This window comes from Elgaria multicarinata, chromosome 1 (assembly GCF_023053635.1).
Source record: "Elgaria multicarinata webbii isolate HBS135686 ecotype San Diego chromosome 1, rElgMul1.1.pri, whole genome shotgun sequence".
NCBI classification, from domain to species: Eukaryota; Metazoa; Chordata; class Lepidosauria; order Squamata; family Anguidae; genus Elgaria; species Elgaria multicarinata.
The window spans coordinates 144,762,336-144,787,738 of NC_086171.1; the positions used below are offsets into that span (position 1 = coordinate 144,762,336).

The 25,403-nt window shown below is 39.4% G+C and overlaps 1 protein-coding gene across 1 annotated transcript in view; it reads left to right on the top strand.

Annotated features, from left to right (window-relative positions):
• Positions 1-25,403, top strand: part of DAB1 (DAB adaptor protein 1) — a 193,385-nt gene that overhangs the window by 128,639 nt on the left and 39,343 nt on the right. The window contains exons 4-8 of the mRNA XM_063138477.1: positions 5,417-5,548; positions 7,369-7,488; positions 8,045-8,083; positions 10,061-10,126; positions 12,404-12,463. Coding sequence (XP_062994547.1) covers positions 5,417-5,548; positions 7,369-7,488; positions 8,045-8,083; positions 10,061-10,126; positions 12,404-12,463 — 417 coding nt within the window. The remainder of the gene's footprint in view (positions 1-5,416; positions 5,549-7,368; positions 7,489-8,044; positions 8,084-10,060; positions 10,127-12,403; positions 12,464-25,403) is intronic.

The window sequence follows — 25,403 nt, forward strand, 5'->3', positions numbered from 1 at the left end:
CAGGATTTAGATCGTAAGAGAGCTTCACTTTGCTATCTATGTCAGAACAAATGCTAAAGAAGGCAGAAATGGGCTCTAGATGTCAGATGATTAGAATAGGTTCTAGCCGCAGGGAGGTTCGTACCTGTGTGACTTAAAAAAGTTATAGAAACAGAAATTAATTAATATAATAATAAGATTAAATGAAAAAACCTGGAATAAATCACCTATTCTACCTCACATTATTGTACCAAAGGAACTATGAAGACATTTGAGTTTGAAATTCTGTGATGTCTCCTTTTAAATATTTTCTGGGGGAGGGACAGTTACCAGGGGGGAGGCACAAAAAGATGAAGAGCCTTGCTCAAGGTCACACAAAAGATATATACTAGATGTATTTAAAACAATCAGATAATCAGAGTTCCTAGTTAGGTCCTGGACTACTGAGACAATTTTAGTAGAAATGCAGTTGTGTTTTTCGACAACAGAACCTATTTTACCAACCCAGGATCTCTGAACCAGTTGTGTGCCAGCGTGATGTTTCAAATCAACATGCAGCTGCATTCTATCATATCAGAGTATGCAATGTAACACTCCATAGCTACTGGACCCCGGCAAAGAGCTTCTTCAGACAAGTGTTTTAAAGCACGTTCGTGAGTGGCCCCTCACAGATTTTTGCGGGTCATTTTTATGATGCTATGTTCCTCCCACGTGTATCCCACTCATCTCCTGCTCTTTCCACCTGTGTGTGTGTTATAAAATAATCTTCATTAAACTTGGCTCTTCTGAGCTATAATGTGATTTCCTGCCATGGGCAGGAGACATTTTGCTATAAAAAAAACCCACTAGAGGGCACTTCCTGCTAAAATGAATGGGCCATGTGGTCGCTTCTCTTCCTCCCTGTAATTGCAGCTCATTGCAGAAGTGGAAGAAATGCAGCGTCAGAGCCAATGGTAAGGGAATATGATTTTCCCCCATCTGAAGGAGCTCAAAATATCTTAGAAACACTTGACAGCCATCTTTCTAAACACTCTATGAATTAAATAGAGACAAGGCAATGGCTGTAGGAAAGCTTAACTTGTTTCCTAATAGCCTGGTAAAGTTTGCAAGGTAATACTTGGGCACTGTCAACCATTACAGATGTAATGTTTTTCCAACACATAATGAGGGTTCTCAAATAAATTAAAATGTTTCCATCTGCTGTCTCTGCATTGTGGGTGATATTTTTTCATGGAAGAATAATCTTTATGTCTAATTTCACAAGTAAGGAGACTGATCATAGCTTAAATCCTGTGCAAACATTGCATGGCAATCAATAAATTAATGTCAAAGAACTTTGATTTAATAGGAACCTGAGATAATATTTTCCATAATATGCAATTGATGAGGGAGGATATTTAATTTTACGATTAGAGGGAAAGCGTGCAACTTGAACACAGAAAAAAAATCTAATAAATCAATACAATTATATTATGTAAATAAGATCACATCATTAATAGACTGGAGAACATGCAATTCTCATGAAGAATGGCTAACCCATACTCCAAAATTAACTTACTGTAGCTGAAGTTATTGGCAGTATGGTTTAATATATATTTGGTAGTATGTGTGTCAGACTGTGTGGATGTTTTATCTTTAACTAGGATTTGTAGAATTGGTAGACAAGTTACCATCTTTAGGTAGTACGAAAAGTATATCCATTCTATTCAAAGGTTTTGATAACAGTGTTCTTTACATGAATCTGGAGGTATTTAAATGATTCACATAAAAGAAATTTGGTTGGTCTTACTGTGGCTCCATGCATTTCTTGTATGCAGTTACTGTTACTGTTAAATTTCACATTTTACCCTTGCTTTCTTTAGCGTACTACAACTGCTGTTCTTCTGCACCAGTTCTCACACCACACTGAGAATAAGTGGGTCGATTGTTCACTCGCCAACCCACACTGCTCCTGGCAGACAATCATGTGCTCTGCATCTTGCCATGACTTGTTTCCCCCTTAGTCCTTCCATTCACTCCAAGTACTACATATCCCATGAACCATTATGGCATAATCCCTCTCATATCTTCCTCCCCATGGAGGGAAACTTTTCTGGCTTTTTGGCCCACTCCAATCACTGCCCTTTTTCAGTGCATTTTTTTGGTTTGCAAGCTCTCTTTTTTTCTTGCTGCCTCAGAAGTATGCATATGATTGCACTTTTGAAGGACATGAAAAAATGAATTAAAAAACATGTTCATGATAAGTATACAGACTCCCGCAGTAATTACACCACCCATTCCAGCAGCTTTGTCCTATTCAGCCACCACTTTTGGGGTTTGACCACTATGGTTTTAGGAAAAAAGCACCAAAGCTAAAATTTAAAAACCAGTGAGGCAGTAAATGACTAGCAGACAAATATATGTATAACTATCTAGCCACCTATAGTACAACATATTGGAGTTCTCTGTTCCATCCAGAAAAGCATTGGTGGCAGGGGAAGCAGGGAGAATACTGAAAAATTCTAGATCCAGACTTATTTATCAAATGCTTGGTTTAACTTTTTCAGAACTGATGAAAAGCCCTGTAAAGCCAGAAACCTAATATTTATTTAATAACAGATATTTCTTGGGCAGTGTGATTACCACATTTGAAAAGACACCAAGAATTCTGATTAAACTGCCTTCTTTAGAAATCATCACACAGTAAATACGCTTTGATTAACAGGTGTGAAGATAGTTTTGCCAGATGTTTAAATCTTCATAATAATATTTGGCCCATAGCCCAGATAAAAAGCTGAATAGTACAGATACCTAGAAAATTCATCTTTAGAAAATACGTGTCCCAGTTTAAACCAGTGGCTTAATATCTGCAGAGGTTTCTTCATTTCATTTTGCTGTGTTAAGTAAAAAGGTGATGAGATTAAGACTTAAAGAAAAGGATGTTTTGAAAAATCTCTTTTTTCAAAAGATACCTTTGGCTATGGTGTCCTGTGACTGCCTTTGGCTGCAGGTTAACCTTCATCAGTTCAGTTTTCATTAGGATACAACGACTTAATGACACAGAATGATTTCTTGAGAATGTTATGGGATGTTTTACTGCATTTTGTAGAGTTTTATGAAATACTCACAACATTAAATGTAAATACCTGAAGTCCATGCTGGCTGTTAAAGCATTTTTGTCTTTTCATGTGTAAAATCATGTATAATACCTGCAAAACAACAACAAAAGATTGGGAGAAACAATGCCATCCCAAAACTCAGATGCTAGGTAAATGAAACAAAAAAGCCTCTTTTTTTACATAAAAAATAAAGGAAATTTGTGAAGGACCACTATTGTTGCAAATAAACTAGTATTTGCTGGTGTAGTAACTCTGAGCAACAGACTATTAAGCAATGAGATAGCAGAGCTGGACTCTCCCCCAGGCTAAAGAAAGTATTTTCAAAAAAGTATTTTAAAAAGTATTTTAAAAAGACCTGGGGGGAAGGAACTTGCCAAGCTAGAGCAAGTACACAGGCAAAAGGTGTAGGAGCAGGAATAAACCCAGGAGCAGGAATTGTGAATTACAAGCACACAGTTGACTTGTAGCTTACCTGGATGGTGATCTATGAGTAATTGGAGAAAACCCACTATGTGTAATTGATAGTTTCTTGCATGCACATTTGATTCTTCACCACTCAAAAGGCCCTTCAATTAGAGTATAACAAACACACTTGTAAGTCGGCATTGCATTAATAAGTTGCAGCACGTACTGTAATGGGTACTGTGTAGAGCCTATGCATATGTTAATTTATGTCTGAATATAGCCTATGTTGTACTCTAGGGATGGCTGAGAAATTTGTTGGTTTCCCAAATTTATGCGATAATACCCAACTTGCACCTCCTGAGACTGAACATAGAACGAAACACATCTCACAAACAAAATCCTGAGGCTTTGAATGAGTTTGGGGAGAAAGGGAAATGCATCCAAACAATTTGTACATATGAAATGGTCACAGAAAACCGCTATTCTCAGTGGGTGGTGGCAGGGAATTGCACTTCTAAGAAATGAGGGCATTTAGAAAAATGTGGATGGTAATACGTACAAATTTCTATGTGTGGAGAAAAAAGGCTTGCAGTCCAATGCAGACCTGAGTCATAATGAGCTTGGCAGTTGAAAAATGAGAACCTCAATGAGATCGACCTTGATATTCACCCAATATTGGCAAGTTGTCTTTAGCGCCTGCTGCTTATCCTCCTTCCACCGCACACCCACATATGTCTGTCTACTAGGTACTGTAAAATGTGTTCATCTTTAAGGACAATTGAAAGATGCTAAAGAATGGGGAAGCAGCTGGGTCAAGATGCCACACGAAAAAAAGCAACCCATCACTGAAATGCCTGAAGTGTGACATTGCGAGTGTATGAGTGGAAATAAAGAGATGAGACATGAAAGTATGGTATAAAATTGGGCCACATTTATTCAAATTAGATCTGCTAAGGACTAACTGGGTGGGCAGCTAAACTCAGCCAGCAACCAGGTGGGCTGTTATTGGGCGAAAACATTCCAATCCTTTCAAGTGGCATTTGCCGATCGCCACGGACAGGACTGCCCCTTTTGGGGAGGAGAGGCCTTCCCATGTCACCCCCTACCAGGCCGTAAAACCCACGTGGGTGAGGTGAGTTGGCCTCACAGGTAACCCTTATCCCCCCCCACTGGGGCTATAAAACCTTCAGCAGGAGGCCCTTAGAAATCACCTGTCACCGTCGTAGCGCCACAGAATGAACACCATCCCTGAATTCCCTCATCATGCCTGCCCCCCCAGCCTAATTAACTTGTGACCAAATTGACCTAACCATTAAATTGATCAACAGATTAACCTAAGACACTCCTACCCCACTTACAGTGTGAAGTAGACTCCTAGTCAGCCAATTAAATAAGAGTCAAAACATTCCTACTCGGCCTCCAAAAGGATGACGAGATAAGCTCACACTGCATCCAGGGAGGGAGGAAGCTGTGATCCGAAGAGGCTAAGGGAAAGGGTCAATGGGCAGTTACACCGCCGAAGACTCCCCCCAGCTCATGGCACCAATTTGCCACCACCAATGGGGGCAAGTAAATTGTCCCACTTCCCCCCCCCATCACAATAGGCCTCCTCGTGGTTAGATAAGCCAGACCCAGGGTGTGTCATTAGTAGTCAGGGAAACTACTACGTCACTGACTACTACCTCATCCTTGAGGTCTACTATCTCCCTTCCCCATTATATGGGGAAGACTTATTTGATTGAAAACAAAGCACTGGATGAAACACGTCAAGCATGAAAAGGATTGTAAATGTGGTCAGGTAAATCAGAAATAGTCTTAAAGAATATGCACTGAAAGCGACACCATGGCCAGTCAGGTTTATCTCCGTAGAAGTAAATCATGTGGCTCAATCAAAATGTGAGCTTCAGCTTCTTATGCTTTTTGTTTATTAACAGCTACTGCAGCACCATCATGCAGTTCATGAAATTTCATACATCGCAAAAGATATCACAGACCATCGGGCCTTTGGATATGTGTGCGGAAAGGAAGGGAATCATAGATTTGTGGCAATAAAAACAGCCCAGGCAGTAAGTATCAAGATTATTGTCATTTTCTGTAGTTTAACTCAATTTGATAGCACTGTCTAGAACACTGCGGCTTTGAAAGGGCAGCCTGCGAGCATTGTTTATGCAGCATATAATGCTGTCAGAGGTCCCTGCATAAATGTTCTGAGATGGCAGTTTAGCAATACTAGTCTTGGAAAGAAAGGAATACAATTCACCCTTCTCAGTTTTTTTCTTGATGTATTCCTTCTAATTAGTAATTATTTTCCTTTCTAATTAAACTGGATACACTAGCTGAATACAGATAAGTTTACTTAGGCTCCTAGACTCATTTAGAAAGAAAATGATGGAAAACAAATAGCTACTTTGCATAGTCTACTCTCGTTTAAAAACCACTAATAAATATAAGCAATGCCTTTTATGCTCATAATTATAATTACCATTAATCTGCAAATATAATTAGCTTGTATAGAATTGAACCTTCACCTAGTTAAAATTTGCAGCTAGACCAATATAAACAACACACAGATTAATTCAGTGAGAAAGGTTGGCTTTTTGTTTTTCTTCCTTTTCAAGATGCCTAGGGCTCCAGTCCTAAGAACTCAATTTACAAAGCTAAGTTAAGCTGGAGTACTTTTATTGATGTAGATTCAGTCACATTGATTTCAGGCTCGAGTAATATGTAGTCATGAAAGGCTCCAATGCGGCTGATGTAGCCCAGCCTTTTACTTAAACAGTCAGGATTTGTAGATGCTCAGCATTTTGCAAGACAAAAGCTCCTGAATATGGAAACGATGGCTCTCATCATTTCCGCAAAGGATTAAATGCTACTGACTATTAATTAGGAATAAAATCACCTATATGCAAGAATCCCAGCTTCAGAAGGGTGAACATCCCTTGGCTCATTTTGGAATTGGCCTGGAGTTCATGAGCTTTTATTGGGTATATGCTGATGGTGTGTCATGAGTACACGTTATTTATTACCCTCTTGGTTATAACTTAACTAGCCCTCATGTGATGGCACCAGCCATGATAGCAACTTAGGGTGCAATCCTATGCATGTTTAGACAGAAGAAAGTCTTGCAACTCCCAGTATGCCCAAGCCAGCAATGGGACATGCTGGGAGTTGTAGGACTTTTTCTGCTTAAACATACATAGGATTGTATCCTTAGAAATTCAGTCCTTCCAGCCAAACAACATATGTAATAACAAGTGAGGATTTAGATCTAGATGCAGAACTGCAACTTCATTTAAAAAATTGCAAGAAACCATCATGAAATTAGCCAAAAAGAAGATATTCACCAAAGAAAATTCTGCTTTGTTAGATTGCATGGTCATGCAGTTCACAGAATCGGTGACAGTTTCATCAACAGAAACTAATTAAAGAACTTTTGTATATACCCCAAGAAATTAGCTGGCTTGTAGTTCACATAATTTCTCATTAATTAGTGAGAGTTTATTGCGAATAAGGGATATTAAAGGACTTCTTCACATGTGCCTGCAAATCAGCTTGTCTTGCAGCTGTATATAGACAACTGGCAGCACATGGACAGAATCTCATTTTTTATATGAAAAGAACGTCTGGCAATAATGGTGCCAGACATTACAAACTAGACAAATTCACTTACTAAACCAGATAATTTCAATTTCAGCATCATCACTCATTCCAGATTAATTTGTACTCTCAAGTAAGATTATATTCATTCCATTGATTTCGGTGGAACTGTTACCAAGTAAGTGGTTTGATTATTGCCATCAAGACCTGTTTTATCAAGAAATATCATATTTTGTCAGCTAGGAGTTTTCCCCATATTATAACATTCCCCATTTTGTTTTTTATATAGGCAGAGCCTGTAATTCTGGATTTGAGAGACCTCTTTCAACTCATTTATGAGTTGAAACAAAGGGAAGAGCTGGAGAAAAAGGCACAAAAAGATAAACAGTGTGAACAAGCAGTATATCAGGTATCTAATTATTCTTTGTAGCAGTCTAAATTGATAAAGTGGCAAAGCAACTACTGAAAATGGGGTAATGTGCTAAGACATTCCCTGCTCTAGAAATCAGGCAGTTTGAATCTGTACTGTTTATCAGTGGATAGAATCTGTGATTTTATCGTAGGTAAGAATGATAGATTTCCATCTACGTGATCCATTCCTGTGTATGAAAATTGTTACTATGAGTTTTGCCATTATGTGTTTGGCAGCGATTATTGACTCAATGAGAACATTAGTCTTGTGAAATGGTTGCATTTCTAGTAAAAATGTTCTTTTAAATACGTAATTCATTATATTTAATACTGAAGATTTTCAGAGTAGATGTTTCTTATTGTGTGCCTTCATACTTAATATGCTGTAATGCAGAGCTGAGTTGAAGTTAACATACAATAATGTGAATACCTGTTCTTATGTACTATGAAATATGCAGTTCCTTTGCTCTCTAATACATGAGTATAGCTCTTGTACATCTGCTGTTCATTTTCTTTCCCTTTTGTTTCTTATCTTCTACTTGCTTTTACAAAAGACAATTTTGGAAGAAGATGTAGAAGATCCTGTTTACCAGGTAATTTCGGAAGCCATATAAAAACAGTTTCAGAAATAGTTAGGAAAGTGTTCTGGTTGTTCAGTAGAACTCCAGCACTTTTTTTAAAAAAAAGGTAATTTAGGTACCCAAGAAACGAGCTATGAAAATTATAAAATAGCTGCAAAACATTCATTTCTAGGTAGTATTGCTAATGCTAAACTCTAAAAGTAATATATTAAGCATACTGAAAAGTAGTTTCCAGTATTAAAACCTTTTCAAGTGTTCAATTTTTTTAGATTTCTGACAACTTTCCCCATTTAAAGAGCAGATAGTAAATTCTTTACTGTATATTAGCACCTTCCTCATTAAGTTTTAACTTCAAAGTTAAACACTTACTCTGAATTAATCTCACTGACTTTGGAAGTCAGTCTGAGAATCACAGCTACCCAAAAGGCTAAAAGGTTTTCTGCTTCAACAGAAAAAGGAGAGATGGAGAAATATTCTGATTAGTAAAGCATTAGATGCAAATCAGGGGTGAGCAGAAGGCAAATCTCCAGATGTTTTGAATTTCATCTCCCAGAAATAGGGTCAAACTAAACATTCACGTAATCATGCATTGTATAGATATGAGTGATTTACTGTTGAGTGAGTGCACATGGCCCCAATTTGGATCAGGACCACAACACTCCAGAAAGAGGGGGTTAAACCTCCCCACCCATTTTGTCCCAAACCCCTCCTCTTAAAGCAAGGGGGAGGGTTAGAAAAAGCCTCCTTTGATTCTAATGGTGACTTTTTTCTTCTTTTAATACCACCCCCCACCCCATGGGGGGTGGATTATAGGGGGAAAAGAGTAGTGGGAGGTTTAAAACATCCCTATGTGGTCCTAGTCTGTGATCCTAATCCAAATTGGGGCAGCGTGATAGTTAAACTATCACACATAGCTCTACTATGCATGATTTGTCAAACATTTAGTTTGGTCCCTAGTCAGCATTAACTATAGTCAGTGCTATTATTCACTTAACAGTAAACTATGCATAAGGTGGGATTTTGCCAACCAGAAGAAGAAAGGAGAGAGAGATCATTCTAGCTCGTGCCCCCTCTTGACATAGTTATAAGACAGTTGAATTTCATTTTGATCAGCCACAACCAAATGTTTCGAATTACTATTATTCTAAACCATTTAATTTACACAGATGGCATTTTAAAATGCTTTCACTATATTTACAAAACATGAGAGGCAGAGAAACATGGGCACTGGTAGATATGTCCATGAAAAAGTAATGTTGGATATGGTAATACAGAGATTTTTTCATGAAGGTGACCTATGGACCTATGTCCAGAATTTTGCCCTACATGATTTCATAAAGAATGTATTTATTTATTTATTTATTTATTTATTACATTTTTATACCGCCCAATAGCCGAAGCTCTCTGGGCGGTTCACAAAAATTAAAACCACAGTAAAACACCCAACAGGTTAAAACACAATTACGAAATACAGTATAAAAAGCGCAACCAGGATAGGATAGAACTGCATAGGATATCCTTCCCATGTTACTTATTCAAAAATAGCAAGGGAAAAAGCCCCTTATTATAAACTCAAAGCTGAAATGTAACTAATTTCACTTGTCCATTCTCCCTACCTCCCTCAAACAGATTAAAGGTATTATAAGCAGCCCAGAGGCATCTTTATGATCCCACATAAGTCCACAGTAAAAATTTCCAGTAGCTTTTGTGGGAATAGAACTGAAGCTTTGGTTGTGTGTCTGTTGAGAAAGCAGCAGGAAACTTGTGCAATGACAATTAGCAAAGTTCCATATCTCCTTTATTTCTCTTTCATAAAAGAAACTTGCATTATATGCCTTTCAGCAAAAGTCAATTGCTCCTGTGCCAGCTTGTACTTTGAACCCACTTCTTTACTGCTTGTCTATGGTTATTTCTTCTGAAGTTCCAAATTGCCTTTTTCTCCTTTCTGTTTCATCTCTGACCTTTCTTCTTTGGCTGCTGATGTAATAGTACATTGTGTTTGAGGCTGGACATGAGCCAATCCGTGAGCCTGAAACAGAAGAAAACATTTATCAGGTATATAATTGCTACATCTGTGTTCTCATTGCCTCCAGCAGTCAGTCAAGCACATTTCATAGACCTGTGTTCCTTTTTAGCATTTTCATTTATCCTAAAGACATGCATACCATTTCATACTCATGCAAGTTACAGGTATAGTTTGCAAAGTATCATTTTCCTATTAACTTGTTTCTTTCTTACAGCATTTTTTTTAAAAAAAGTCAGAATTTATTATTAATGTTGGATTTATTATTTATTTGTTTTTCTGTTGTTTCTATTACCAGGAGTCCACAAATTATGTCTTGGCTTATTAGCCAAAAAATAATTGTACTGGTGGCCAGGAAGAATATAGTTACATTGCCACACATGTAGAATGAGTTTCCCTTTCCACTCATCAAGTGGGAGCATGTCTGCCCCCCCCCCAAAAAAAAAATTAAGAAGGGATAATGTGTTTAATTTATGTATTACATTTCTATACCACCTAAGAGCCAAATATCATAGATGACAAAGTTCCTTACAAGCCTTAACTCCTGCAGGTCTCTTTCCAATAAATAAACATTTCCTGCCTTTCCCTGCCAAGCCCCAGCACAGCAAGCACCACTACTTTTCAAAACTAAGGTTCAAAAGGGTAGGAAACACAGTCTTTCCCTCTTTCCAAAAGAAATTCACTCCAGATTTTTCTTCTTTCCCTGCAGCAGCTTCCCTAAACAAATCAGTTTTTTGTTATTGCAGTTCCTTATCTTAATCAGCAGTTTTGAACATGAAAAAGGTGGGAAATGAGCAGCACCAGAGAAAAACTGAAGATGATGTTGCAACACTCCCCCACCCACCCCTGAGCCCATCAGTCAGATATGCAGTATTTCCAGGAAGGGAAGGGAAGGGAAGAAACCCTTGCAGATGCCATTCAGAACTAGAGAATACAGACTCTAACCCAATATCTACACTAGTTTTTTCAAGCAGCTTAATTTAGCTACTGCAGTGAAACCTCCCTTCCTGAGCATTCTTCCACAATCAAAGATGCTTTCACCCCTGGCTTGTCAAGTGTGTAGATTTGTTGAAGGCTGTGATTAACACATGCAAAAGCACTGAGCTCATAGGCCATGGCTAGACGAGGGGGTCGGAGGGCGGCGATCTCACAATTTTATGATCAAGAGATCATCGCCCTGGTTTACATGTGGCGTGCAGCATTGCGGCCGCTATATATTTTTTATTTTTTAAAGGAGAAGGAGCGCACAAGCACTCGTCCAAAAACCGGTGAGTTTTTTTTTAAAAAAAAGCCCCCACCCCCGATGGGCACAGAGCTCCTGAGGAACTCTGTGAACCGTACCCAGGTTCCGGTTCCTCGCAGTTGCTCTCCGAAGAGCCGGGACAACCCGTGACACATGCCCACACGTTCCCCGGTCTCAGGATCAACCTGAGACTGTGGAAAAAGTGGGATTAAAGGGTAGGGTGAAATCCCAGGCCAAGGGAAGGATCTTCCCTCCATGTTCCTGGGATCCCCTGTGTGTCATGTGGATGCACAGGGATGATCCATGGACGATCCCGGGATATAGGCCTGGTCTAGCCATGGCCATAGTTTAATTTGGATTGAACACATTATCTGCAATCACAGTTTTCAGCTAAAATGAATATTCTCTTCTTTGACAAAACTGTCCTTGAGAGTGGTATAAATTTCAAGTCCGTATTTGAGAAGTAGTTCAGATCAAGCCACCAAGACCACATATTTCAGTGCTCAGCATATTTCTGAAACTTCATAAATGTTCCATAGTAGCCATAGATGTTTTACCAATTTAGCAATATAAGTACCCAGAGGATGAAGGTATTGGTAAACAGACACACACATACACAATGACTATTAGTTATTATAAGGAATGAGATTTTGAATGGATGGTCTGAAGCTAGTAGTCAGTCAGCATTGTAGGAAATTAGGCACAGGACATTTACCATAACACAGAGAAGTTTTAGTGTATTTACGCTCACTTGGAAGGAGGCCCAAGGTTGTATTCAAGTAAACACAACCTTGCAAATGGGTCCACAAAAATTACTAGCCTGCAACCATTTTAACTAGCCCATTTGCCTAAATTTTAAAAATACTTGTTCAGCCATATTTTTTTGCCTAAATGGAAAGTGACTAATATAAAGCTACCCCACAAGGTCAACTAGAGGCAATTTTGATTAGATCAATTAACCATGCAAGAAGTCCAGGTTCATGAATAACACCCCTCAGTGTTAACTACAGATCCCAATGTTTATATTTTTTCCATTTTAATCTTAATTACATTTTTATTTCCACAGGTTCCTACTAGCCAAAAGAAGGAAGGTGTTTATGATGTGCCAAAAAGCCAACCTGTAAGTGTAAGTATATAGCATTCATCACAAGAGTAACAAGTTTTCATTAATTTACAGCACTAATGTTGCTTTGCAGAGGGGTACCATAGCAGATCTTCAAACACATCCAGATTACTTGTTTTTTTTCTTTTTTGTACACATTTCTCTTTGTCTTTAAGACACTTGCCTTCATTTTCCACCAATGTATTACTTTCTCTATTAGATAATCCTCTAAAATTCAATTTGTGGCTAGATCACTTGTTTGTCTCTATCTGATTTAGATATCCAAGGACACTTACTTTATTAATGGCAGACCTTGCTCACATGAATGTCTGAATGACCTTGGCTAAATGACTTAAACAACAGAAAAGTGTTCCCTCATCCTCTTCTTCTTCTGATTCACTGTACTTTATAATACTGCAGTTGATTTAAGACAGATCTCATTTTCATTTTGGAAGAGGTTAACATTGGCAAGGCTATTTTCCTGTTCTGCTGCTATATACGGACATCAAAATTAATCTGCGGGATAGTTAGAAATTGGAGAGTGAAAATAAATTGTGTATAACAGCTTCCAACATGTGTATGCGGCAAAATTAATTTGGTGCCTGTATTGACTTTGGATGCTATACCATGTTATGTCTTTCCTACTTCCTTCCTATCGTGATGATGACCAGCAACCCTTAAAAGGCCAAGGATTGCTGGTCATCAGTTGCCTCCTGACAATGTTCCCCACTAAAAATTCTACCTCAATACGTGTGAGACAAGTAAAGCAGGCTTCACGAAATGGTGCATCTTCTGTGTCGCTTGTGTACCTTAGGAATACCACAATTCTTTCAGCATGTGAAATTAAACCTTGCTGAAATACAAGCTTCTTAATGAGCTCTTTTTTCCTCATGCATTTTTCCAAAGCCTTCCCATTATACAAACATGTCAGGTTCTGCTTGTCATAGTGTTTTTAGCAACAGGAGGCAAACCATAAATACCCTTCACTAAGCCTGTCACTCAAGTCACAATAAAACCTAATCTTCCCATCAATGTGTCCAAGCTATCTGTTTACAATTTTATGAAGGCTTTCAAACAACTCATCAAAGTGCTATATAAAGATATATCTGCCCCCTCCTTTTCCTGGTTCCCCACTGTCTGCAATTGATTAGTCATGTATGCCTGGGCAGAGTAGGTGTCATCTGTTTGCAAATCAGGATATTAGGACTCCTAGTTATGATTTGACGATTTGAATCGGTGCAGGTCTTCTGAAAGATTTGTGCCAGCTAAGCTCTAGGTTCATTGCATCTTATAGAGTAGTAGTGTTAATTCAGATTTGTTAAAATATGCAAAGCTCATTTGCATGAATGGATGTAGGTGTGGAAGGAGTTGCACAACTACAGGTGTGTAGAGGGTTGCAAGGCACAAAATATTTTACTAATTTATTTATTTATTTATTACATTTCTATTCCGCCCAACAGCCGGAGCTCTCTGGGCGGTTCACAAAAATTAAAACCATTCATAATATAAAACAAGAGTATAATGAAACCTATCTTGGATCCCAGAGACCATAGAGGAAAACTCATTGTGCTCTACAAGTCAGTAATTCCATGTCAGATGCATGTTTGTGAATATTAAGTTAAGTATTTGCAATCATATTTCTAACACCTAGTAAAAACATACTAAACTTTGTTACCTCATATTAGAAGTTCTGCAGAAACAGTAAAACAACATTTGGAGGGACACATGTTGCCCAGCTAGACTGCTTAAACCACAGAGTCAAAAATTCAGCCAGCATAGAATCCTGACCTGGATATGTGTTTTCAGGATTGTGTAAATAATCTAAGGAAGCAATCCTATGTTCCCCCAAATAGTGTCGGGGGAGGGACACACACAGATAGGATTGTTCACTTGCTGGGATCTCAAGTCGGAAACAGGGCTCCAACATTGAAGCACACGCTTAATCAATGCAATTTAGAGCACAATGCTAAGTATCCAATGCAGGGTGCCCTGCATTTCTGCTAGACATACATTTTCACCCATCTAGCACCAGCAGCAGCACTTTGGAGTGGGAGGGAAGGAAGCTGGGGTGGCCATAGGAAATGCCATATGGCTGATGTCCCAGTCTCCTCCCCTTCCCAGGGAACACTCCCTTTTCCTGTCTCCATGCTCCATTTCCGAGCACAGAGGCATAGACAGAACTGTGCTTTCTACGAGGGGGAGGGCGCAGTGAGCAGAGTTTCTGGGCTTCAGTGTTGGAGCCCTGTTTCCAACCTCAGAGCCTAGAAAATGAGCAATCTAATGTCCTCACCACCACCACCACCACCAGGCACTGTTTGTGGTGGTGCTGGGGATAGGATTGTTTCCTTAGATTATCTACACAATCCTGAAAACACATATCCAGGTCAGGATTCTATGCTGGCTGAATTTTTGACTCTGAGGTCCATATTTTCAACTAAGAGGCTGACTTTGAAATTGACAGCATTTTGAAGGTACAAGTGGTTGCATGTGTGCACACAGCCCTCCAAAACTGAAACCTATATGCTAACTAGGTTTTTGCTAAACTATTGCCTATGTTTCTATAGGTGAAATGGGTTCTTCCCTCCACCCCCACCCCCAAAAAGGAATCTTTTCTTTTAAAAAACTATTTTGCCACTTTATTTCTTTTCTTTTCTGGGGGGAAAAAGGACTGTGAGGTAGATGATTCTCCCAGCCCACCCCCAAGCCCTAAAGAAAGAATAAAAAAAGAAAAGAAATTGACTGATTCATTTTGTGGTTGGCATCATAGTTTATTTAATAGTTTGTTTTAATAGTAGTACAGTTTGTTAGGAGAGCTCTAGTGATTTGTATAGGTGCCACTACTATTTTAAGACTTGTATAAATTGAACATTCTGCTATGTTAAGGGTGATCGGGACATGGGATCATGCTTACCTTTATATAATCAAAAACGGTTTGCTCAATCTTTATGAAATTTTCAGAAAATTCCTGAACATGTCAGGAAGACTAGTGAAGTGTTGAGTAAGAGCAATGTAAGGACAAACGAAGTAAAAAAACAAAAGACAAAAAAAACCCAAACCTTTTCTCTGTCACAGTGCAACCTTTTTAGTCACGATTTCTGTAGGATTCTCACCTAAAAATATTGATGGCTTTCTATTGTATTAGAGCCAGTGGGAAACAATTTTTCCTCTAAGTTGTGATTAATTTTGTTTTTAAAATAAGCTTCTTCTTTTTTACATCTACTGACAGTCAGTGGGATTAACAATAAGTCTGGGCATGCTCAAAAGTGTTCTCAGTCTCCATCCCCCCCCTCCATTGCTGATTCAGAATGTTAGCAGGGTGGGTGCAGGGGAGGGATGCTTACCGTGTATTGCTAGAGGCTGAGAAAGAGAGTTGTTTGGCAGGGGTGGGTGTGCTGGGAAAGGCAGGCTGGTGGGGAGGAGGGGCTGACTCTGTGTGGAAATCAGCATGTGAGGAGGACACTCTTTGCATGACTTTTTCCAAGCAGATTCCGCACCCGGCTGCCAAACAAAGGCAGTAATGTACAGTGGTTAGAGCAACAATGCTGTATGAGCTTTGAGTCCTTTAGAGTAGTAAAAGAGAGGGGGGAGGGGACTACTTCAGTTGCCTCCAGGAAAGCCAGGCAGAAATTCAGCTGAGACAATCGTAGTCACATATCTATATGAGATGTTTGGGTTGAGCCAAGTGAATATCTACCTGCCTTGATCGGAGCTTGGAGGACGTCTTGTGTTCTACTGGACGGTGCAAAGTACAGTGGTTAAAGCCATGCATGTTTACTCAAAAGAAAAGCCCATTAAGTTCTGCGGGGAAAGTCTTAAAAAAGAGAGAAGTAGGTGGCCTTAAGTTGTTTGTCATCAATTTTCCACAACCCCACAGTCACTTCTATCATATTCTCCATCAGTTCCACATTGTTTATCTGCTTTACAAGAAGGAAAATTCACTTGTATTTTCTGCCTAAGGATGTGGTGTTAAGAATGCGTTAAGGATGTGGTCATGCTTTTTGGTGCTTTGTTGAAAACTGTATAAACTTCATTCTCTCTCTCTCCCTGGTAAACCATAAGTTTTTTATTTATTGAATAAATATCAAAGCTTGGATGGTAAAGGTGACAGGTACTTGCCACTTGGTGGTTCAGTGCACAGTGTAGCAAGGGACCATTATTAAAACAGCACCGTTATAACTTAGGTTTTTGTAACTAGTTGACATGTACTTACTACTTGTCTCCTTTGCAACCTATGCAATCAACTTTGTGTCATTCTCTATACGTTTTCACAGAATATTGCTAGGTCCTCTTTATCAATGCACATCTTACTGTGTATTATTTGCATTTGACGTTTCTTACTGCATTGTCATATTTGAAGTTTACCTTGGTTTGTTTTTCTTGTAGCATCAGAAGTAGCATCCAGATGGCATTCTGGGAAGCATCTGCATGCATTGCCCTCCAGCAATGTGTGCAGCTTGCTTGAGCAAGGCAGAAAACCTATTCCACAATCCACACAGACATTTCATCATCCCATTAGTGAAGCATTTATTTTCCTGGAAGCTTATGTAGTATTTGCTAGATAGCTGTTGTGAAATGCATATGCCTGCATGAATGAAATACTTCCTAGTTTTGGAAATTACACAGAGAACATTCATATCTTTTACATCATTTGCTCCTTCATTCCTTTGAATTTCTACAGCCAAAATTACCTTTTCTCTTTCAATATTTATTTTTCAAAGCAAAATTACCCAATATACTGCCATTTTTCTACCAGAAAGAGCCAGTATTATAGAGTGGAGGTAGGGATACATATAGCATGAAGACAGCATGTATTATTTACATTTGTATACCGCCCCATAGCGAGGCTCTCTGGGCAGTTTACATAGGATAAAAATACTTAAAAACAATATACAGTAATTTAAAATCACAAAAACATACAATTTAAAATCACAAAAACATACAATTTAAAACCACAAAAACCCAGGCTAATTACATATTGCTAAATGTCTGGGAAAAGAGAAAAGCTAACAATATCGGTACCAGGCAGGCCTTGTCAGGGAGGTTGTTCCACAATTGGGGAGCCTCCACAGAAAAGGCCCTCTCCCTTGTTGCCATCCTCTGAGCTTCCCTCAGAGTAAGCACCCAGAGGAGGACCTTAGATGTTGAGCATAGTGTGTGGGTAGGTTCATGTTGGGAGAGGCGTTCCATCAGGTATTGTGGTCCCAAGCTGTGTAAGCCATCTTACCTCTCTTGGCAGCATTGATTCATATTGAAATATGTTTATTATCCAAAGAGGCTGCACTAGGTATGGTGTCATAGTAACAAGATGCATGAAATGTGACCGCAAGGGAAGAAACAGGTGAAAAGGTGGTATTGAGGACAAGGAGACATGTAGTTCCAAAGAGATGTACAAACAAGCTAAATGTTGTATAAGGTGATTTAGGCCAGATCTATATGTGTTAAGGATTAATCTTCCTTAATTCCTTTGACTGATGCTTTGATTTGCAGTACGCAGCAGTAGTGAGCTGTTGGCTTTCTGAGAAACAGTTTGGGATTAAGCTACTTGAAGGACCGCCTTCACCCATAGCAGACTGCCCACACTTTAAGATCAGAAAGAGAGGCCCTTCTCATCAGTGAGAGAAATTAGGTGAGTCTCCACATAGGAGAGGGCCTTCTCAGCAGTGCCCCACACCTGTGGAATGAACTCCCACCGGCGGTCCGCCTTGCACCATCCTTACAGGCTTTTAAGAAGGCCTTAAAAATGTTTTATTTTATTATTGCCTTCTCATAAATGAATACTGTTTTGTTGCTACTGGCCTTATTTTTATGGTTAGTTTTTACTGTTCGCTTTTATTGTTTTTAACTGATATTTTACTGTCTATGCTTTTTGTTGCTTTTAATGTCTGTACTGTTTTATGTATGGTTGTAAGCCACCTTGGGAGGGCTTCTGCCCTGAAAGGCTGCTAAGAAATGTTTTAAATAATAATAAATTAAATTTAAAAAGAAGAAAAAGACCACTGGCCACCTCACAAAACCAGACAACCCTGAGAAAGGGATACCAGTAGAGAGAACACTATAAATACCAAAATGTCAGTATGAAAGGTGACACTTTCTTATGACAATGGAACCAGTTACCTAGGGAGAGCGTGGGCTGTCCCACACTAGAAGCATTCAAGTGGCAGCTGGACAACCACCTGTCAGGGATGATTTAAGGTGTATTCCTGCATTGAGCAGGGGGTTGGACTCGATGGCCTTATAAGCCCCTTCCAACTCTGCTATTCTATGATTCTATGACTTGGCAAGGCAATTTTGTTGACAAAAGTTGCCATTTCAGAGGGGGATGATGTTCCTAACCAATTATTACTCTTGTACCTTATAATGCACAGTATGATCCATTTCTCTCTCTTGGCAAGAAAGGAATCATTTCTTTTAAAATGACTTTAATGGAGGGCTTCTATTGCAGAAAATGCATGTGTCCACCTCTCTTGAACAGTAGAGTCTGCTTTGGGCATCAGCTCCTTTAAAACAATGTAGCACTTTAAAGGAGACAAACATTTTTGTCCCGGTTTGCATATGGCCTGACATCCGGGGATGGGACTCATTTTATGCCTTCTGCATATTGACCCAGCTCTAACGGAACTGATTTTGTCTTTTTATTCCTGCTGGCAGATTTCTAACAAAACACAGTTTAGTGCTATATTTTGAATAAATGGGGTTTCATCATAAATCAGTGAATTTGGCTTTAACTCCCATCATTCCCTATCCCAGCAAGCCTGTTCACTCAGAAATTTTATATTTTTGGCTTTTGGGGGCAAAAGAATGGTACTTCCTTGTATTGTCTCTCTTTTATTTTTGTGAGTTTCATACTATCAAGGATAGTTAGAAGCTTTTAAAAAAGCATCATTTAATACAAGATAAAAGGCATACTCATAAAACATTTTACCAAGTCATTAAGCACAAATTTCCCCCTCATTTTACTTGAAAATAATAAGATAATAAGGTTTGGCAAAATCTTAAACGTGAAATATATATATAACGTCAAGGCTTTGTAAGATACTATTTTGAATATGGCAGATTTCAGAAATATACAGTAGTATTTTGCTTGCTTTAGCTCCAGCATTTTAAAAATTCCCCTTTCCCCCCATTAAATGGAGAAATAAAAATCTATGATCTGTTAGTTTTTACAAAAGAATGCTAATTTGCTAAGAATGGATTTTAATAACCTTTGAATTCAAATATTTCGATTATCAGATATGAATACAGCACAATCATCATTATATACTAGTATTATCACAAAGAAGGTTGACATGGACACAGTCTACCAGGGAGCTCTTCTGTGCATAAGAGTATTGTCTTGTTCTTGCTCCTATTCAATAGGCCTTTTTCAAAGAAAAGGTGGATTGCACCTCTGATGAGCACTTATGATGCTGAAAACATGGTTGTCTGAATGAGACATACTTAAAGAAGTTCTGGAGATATGGGGGCGTTGGGTTGGGTTTTACATGCTCAACCACATCCTCCTACACAGTTTGCATAAGTAGGTAGGGCTATAGATATATAGGCTGGGTTCACAAAACATGCTAAGCCATGATAGGTTTATAATCTGGTGGAACCCATAATGGGTTCGTGTGTCATCTGTGAAATGTTTGTGCCACCTATAATGGGTTAATCCACCCACTTTGAGAACCCACACTCCTCAGAATGGCCATAGTGGGCTGTTTGCATAATCTATGGGGCATAGTGGTTCGCAACCTATCATGGCTTAGCATTACATATGAACCCAGCCATTGTCATAGTGTTATTATTATATGTGATTATGGCCACAGCTAGACCTAAGGTTTATCCTGGGATCATCCAGGGTTCACCTCTGCCTGAGCACTGGATCCCCTGTGTGTCACCTAGATGAACAGGTTTGACCCCTGGACGATCCAGGGATAAAACTTAGGTCTAGCTATGGCCTATATGTAAGTCATGATTTGCTTCTCATTGGGGTTACTGTTGATGGGGTGTACAAATATACTTTTGCGAGGGAAGTAACTCAGTTATAAGTTATCTTCTCAACACTTAGGGAAGCAGCTTTACAAAGATGTGCATATTTCCTTGGGCACTTGTACCTATGGGTTTTATGGCTTGCATTTATACTCAAAGCAGCTTGGTAAGTGAGAAACCCTTGGCTACCTTTGTAATAATGTATTATTAGATTTTGCCCAATATTAATATTTTAGTATTGGTTCTTTAGAAGTAATAGTATGATATGTCATTTATAATTATTTTTGTAGAAAAGAAATCACAGTTTACTTTAAAAACCATGCTCATCCTGGAAGTAGATTGTTGGGTTAGATTAGTTTGTAGAAAGGAAGTCTGGTAAGAATACACCCCAGCTATTTGGAATATGGAAAAGGAACAAAAACATGAATGAGAACAGTAACTTTATTTACAAAGAGGCTGACACAGCATATTGAATGGTAAGAACCCGACATAAGTACCTGGAAATATTAGTTTGTCAACTTGCCAGCCACAGAAGTGATTTATAAAAGTAAGAATATGGAAGAGATGTATAAAGGAATATAGATGAACTTTGTGGAAATATATGCAGCAGAAAAATAACTGAAGACCATCTGGTGTTGTTTGTATTGGCCTCCCCTCCCCATTTTTCTTTCCCTCCCCCCCTCCACATTTTTTTTCTTTTTTCCAATCTCCCTTATGTTTGTTTCCTTCTGTCCTGCTTTTCTGCTAATTTGACTTTCTTTTTTGCTGTGATGGAAGTTTGAAATGAGCAGGCCATAATCGTCCATACATAAAGCACGATCATGGCCGTACATTCTTTCCTCAAAACATGCACACTTCAGAATTCTGAAGTGCTATGAGCTAGGGTGACCATGTGAAAAGGAGGACAGGGCTCCTGTATCTTTAACACTTGTATTGAAAAGGGAATTTCAGCAGGTGCCATTTGTATATATGGGGAATCTGGGCAAATTTCCTCTTCATCACACCAGTTAAAGCTGCAGGTGCCCTGCCCTCTTTTAAATCTGGTCACTCTGGTATAGCTCCTGCACTTTAACTGTTGTGATGAAGAGGGAATTTCACCAGGTACTCTATATATACAAATGGCACCTGCTGAAATTCTTTTCTATGCAATGGTTAAAGATACAGGAGCCCTGCCCTCCTTTTCATATGGTCACCCTATATGAGCAGAATGAAGCATTACCAGACACATGGTGATACTCCCCAAAATAACATTTCCTTGTTGAGTTTACCCTGTAACATGCAGCTGTACTTACCTGTCATGCTATCACATTGTGTTTTCTTTTTCTCTATTCCACGTCAGTAGCTGCCACCGATGAGTTGGGAAACACACAATTTGGTGATATTGCAAAGTGGCTTAATGTTGCTACACATTACAGAGGAAAGAGGAGAACTCAACATTGAGCTTCTGCTTTTTAAAAGTGATGTTGCTAAATTTCGTAATAAATGGGTTTGGAACATGAATTTGTCGAGCTCATAATTTGTTCAGCTCAGATGGAGAATTGAGTTCTCAGAAGGCTTAATTGTAGTCAACCCTTTCTGCTGCTGGTTTCTTTCATATATGAATGTATGAAACAGCTTTGTGCTGAGTCAAACTATTGGTCCATCAAGGTTAATATTGTCTTCAGTAATTAGAAGCAATTCTCCAGAGTTTCAGGTGCCTGTCTTCCCCAAGAGATGCCAGGGATCAGACCTGGGATCTTTTGCATGGAAAGCATATGATCTACCACTGAAATTCAGCGCTTCCCCTCTACCCTCACAATTTAGAAAGATTGGGAAAAGTCGAAGAAGGAAACTGGCATCAAGGAAGGCTTTCACCAAGGCATTAAGTTTTAGTCAGAAACTGGGAAAGTCTTAGCTTGGCTCATAATATTGTGGGCATTTCTGAATCAGGTGAATTTGTCTTCTGGACCCCCAGTTTCAAAAATTCACTGCCATCACTAGTTGCAATTTGCACTAGGCCAAAATATTCAGTCTAAACTCCTTCATTGCTTTCAGGGGAGGGCAAATCAATGAACCTTTGGGTGCACTTACAATAAAAACAAGGTGGGCAAGATTTCGCCTTTCTCATTTTTACCCTACACACAAAAGCGTTTGCCACTGCTTCAAGTGGTAGCTGGACTGGCCTCAGCAGACCAGTGGTGTTCCTGGTAATTAGGAACAGAATGTCCCCATGGGAACAACACTATGTCATGACCCATCTAGTAAGAACGAGCCTGGAAATAAATTGCTTCTAGAAAGCCACTTTTTAGTCTGTACCTGAAGGAGCTGCAGCTATTTATCTCTTAGTAGAAAGTGGACACAAGGAAGGAAACACTGACCTTTTGAAATGACTGCCTCAGGGCATGTAGAAGAAAGTAAACAGAAAGGAAAGATATACTCACAGAAGTAAATTAGCATAGATTATCAAGTCTGCCCAGACAATTAGGTGCAGAATATAATACAAAAGAGTGATGCCGTTTGTTAAACAGTGTTACGATATTATTGTTAAGGAAGTCTGCCTCAGTGCTTATGTATGCTTTATTTTTTTGCTAAAAATGTTTATATGGTGGAGGAACTCTAACCTAAGGTGGCCAAGTTCATAATGACTTGTCTTTTAATACAAAGTTGCCTGGGTTGTAATGCTTACTTGAGGCGTCATATAAATGGATGTAGGGCTCCCTCACTCTCTTTTTCCTCCCCACATATGCTCTCTTGGGGAAGGGAAGGTAACCTTTCCCAGCAGCTTTGCCAGAGGAGGGAAAGTTTTATTGTTGGTACAACCCTTAAGGGGAGAGGACATATTCATTTCTCTGTAACATAAATCTCAGGGTCTATTAGTACATATTAAATATAAATTATACCGGCAAGCAGGCTGTGTCGGCTCTCATGGGCGTGAATAATGTGGTTCAACTTTGTAAGAGACATGTCTATGCTTGCAAATTTATATGTATGTATTTGCAGTGTGGCCACTTATTCTCATTAAGCAGTGAGCTATTTCGAGAAGGGAAAAAAAAGCCTCCACACTTGAAAACTCTGAAGAGATAATTAAAAATAGCATATAACTGTGAACATTGATAGCAAGCTTTGGATTTGCATTTATCATCTTTGTATAGTGTTCTCTATGCTCAAATGTGTTTTTATGTGTTTGTCTAATGGATTTCATGGAAAAATATAGTTGCAAGGGGTCAGCAATTGAGTATCCTGCTTTGAAGTAGGGACCACAGCCACCCTGGCTGTGGAACGAGCAATGCAGAGAGTTTCGCCTGGCGCCTACACTGTAATCCTTCCGTTGCCTGCTGAAGACCTTTTTATTTTCTCAGTATTTTAACACCTAATTTAACTTAAATTTAAATTTTGCTGTTTTAATTCCGTATTTTAACCTATATCAATTTTTGCTGGGTGGTTTTATCCTGGTTGTGCTTTTTTATATTGTATTTTGTATTTGTGTTTTTAGACTGTTGGTTGTTTTATTACGCTTTTTATGGTTTTAATTTTTGTGAACTGCCCAGAGAGCTTCGGCTATTGGGCAGTATAAAAATGAAATAAATAAAATAAAATAAATAAAATATAAAGGTGGGAGGAGGGAGGTGCACATATTTTTTTATGGAAACAGTGAATCTGAATCCACTTTACTTAGGCTTAAATACTTCAGGGGCTCATCTACACCTGAGGAGTAGCTGGAGGGAGGGGGAGGATCGTGGACCTGCCTGCTTCTGCGATCCTCCCCCAGATTCTATATGCCCACATGACGTCCCAGAAGGGAAGAGGGACATCATGGGTGCCATTTTTATTTTTAGAAGAGAAGCACAGCCCCGATCTGGCAAAAAAGCAAGTAAAAACACTCCCTGCCAAACTCCGTGCCCAACCCCAACCATCCCAGGGATAGCGAAATTGCTGGGGCCTCCACCACCGATGGGCACAGAGCCCCCCCCCCCAACAGCTCTGTGCCCATTTTGAAAGTCATGTTTACGCGTGAGGAGACGGGAAGAAACCGGGATGGGTGCCCACACCCCCATGGAGCTCAGGATCTTCCCGAGACCGCAGGAAAAATCGGGATAACCAAGTTCTCAGTTATTGCGGGGAAAGTCTCTGCCTATCCCTGGTTGCCCCCAGGATCCTCTGTGCTCCTGAGCTGATCCCAGGATAAATGCCTGGTGTAGACACGGCCTAGGATTCAGCATTAAAAAAACTAAAGGAGACCAACCCAACCCCGAAATCCTCAGGATAAAAATCCCACTAAACCTGAATATCACTGGAAATTCCAACTATCCCATTACTTCCCTTATCTTTGCCTCCATGCTCTGTGCCAGCTACTGAAAGTAAGCCAGAAAAGAAAGGTCTAAGAGGGCTTCCTTGCTTGGCCAAATGCCTTGATAACCAGATAGCATCTCCTCTAGCAGGCATGTGGTGCTTGTTCGTTTCTTCCCTTCTGCCATTGTAGCTTAGTCTGTATTTGCATTTTTACCCATTCGAATTAAACTTGCTAACTTATTCAGTCATATTATTGCAGGGGGGGGGGAAGACTTTTTTCAGCCCAAGAGCCAAATTCATTATGGACATAACGCTGACATAATAATTGCTGGCATATGGACTCATGTCAGGCTTGCCACATCCCATTCACACACTCATACACACAAACACACACACACACAGAGACACACACTGCCCCTCCGCTGCTGCAATCAGGCTTTTAAAAAATGGGGAAGGGTGATTTTTCAGGTGGGGGAGGAGAGGATTATCCCTCCCTTCCCCCAAAATGCGCCCCATGCTGCAATTAGGCTTTTAAACCATCTCCATTGGCACCAATGGAGACTCTGAAAAAGTTCTGATCTTGGATGAAGAGGGCCAATTTTTTAAAGAGAGTGGCAGTGTTGGGGAGGGGTTCCCCATCCCTGCGTTACCATGACCATATATAACTAGATAAACTTGCTTCAACCCAGTCAAAAATTATGCAATATTAAAATGCTGATGAAATCAA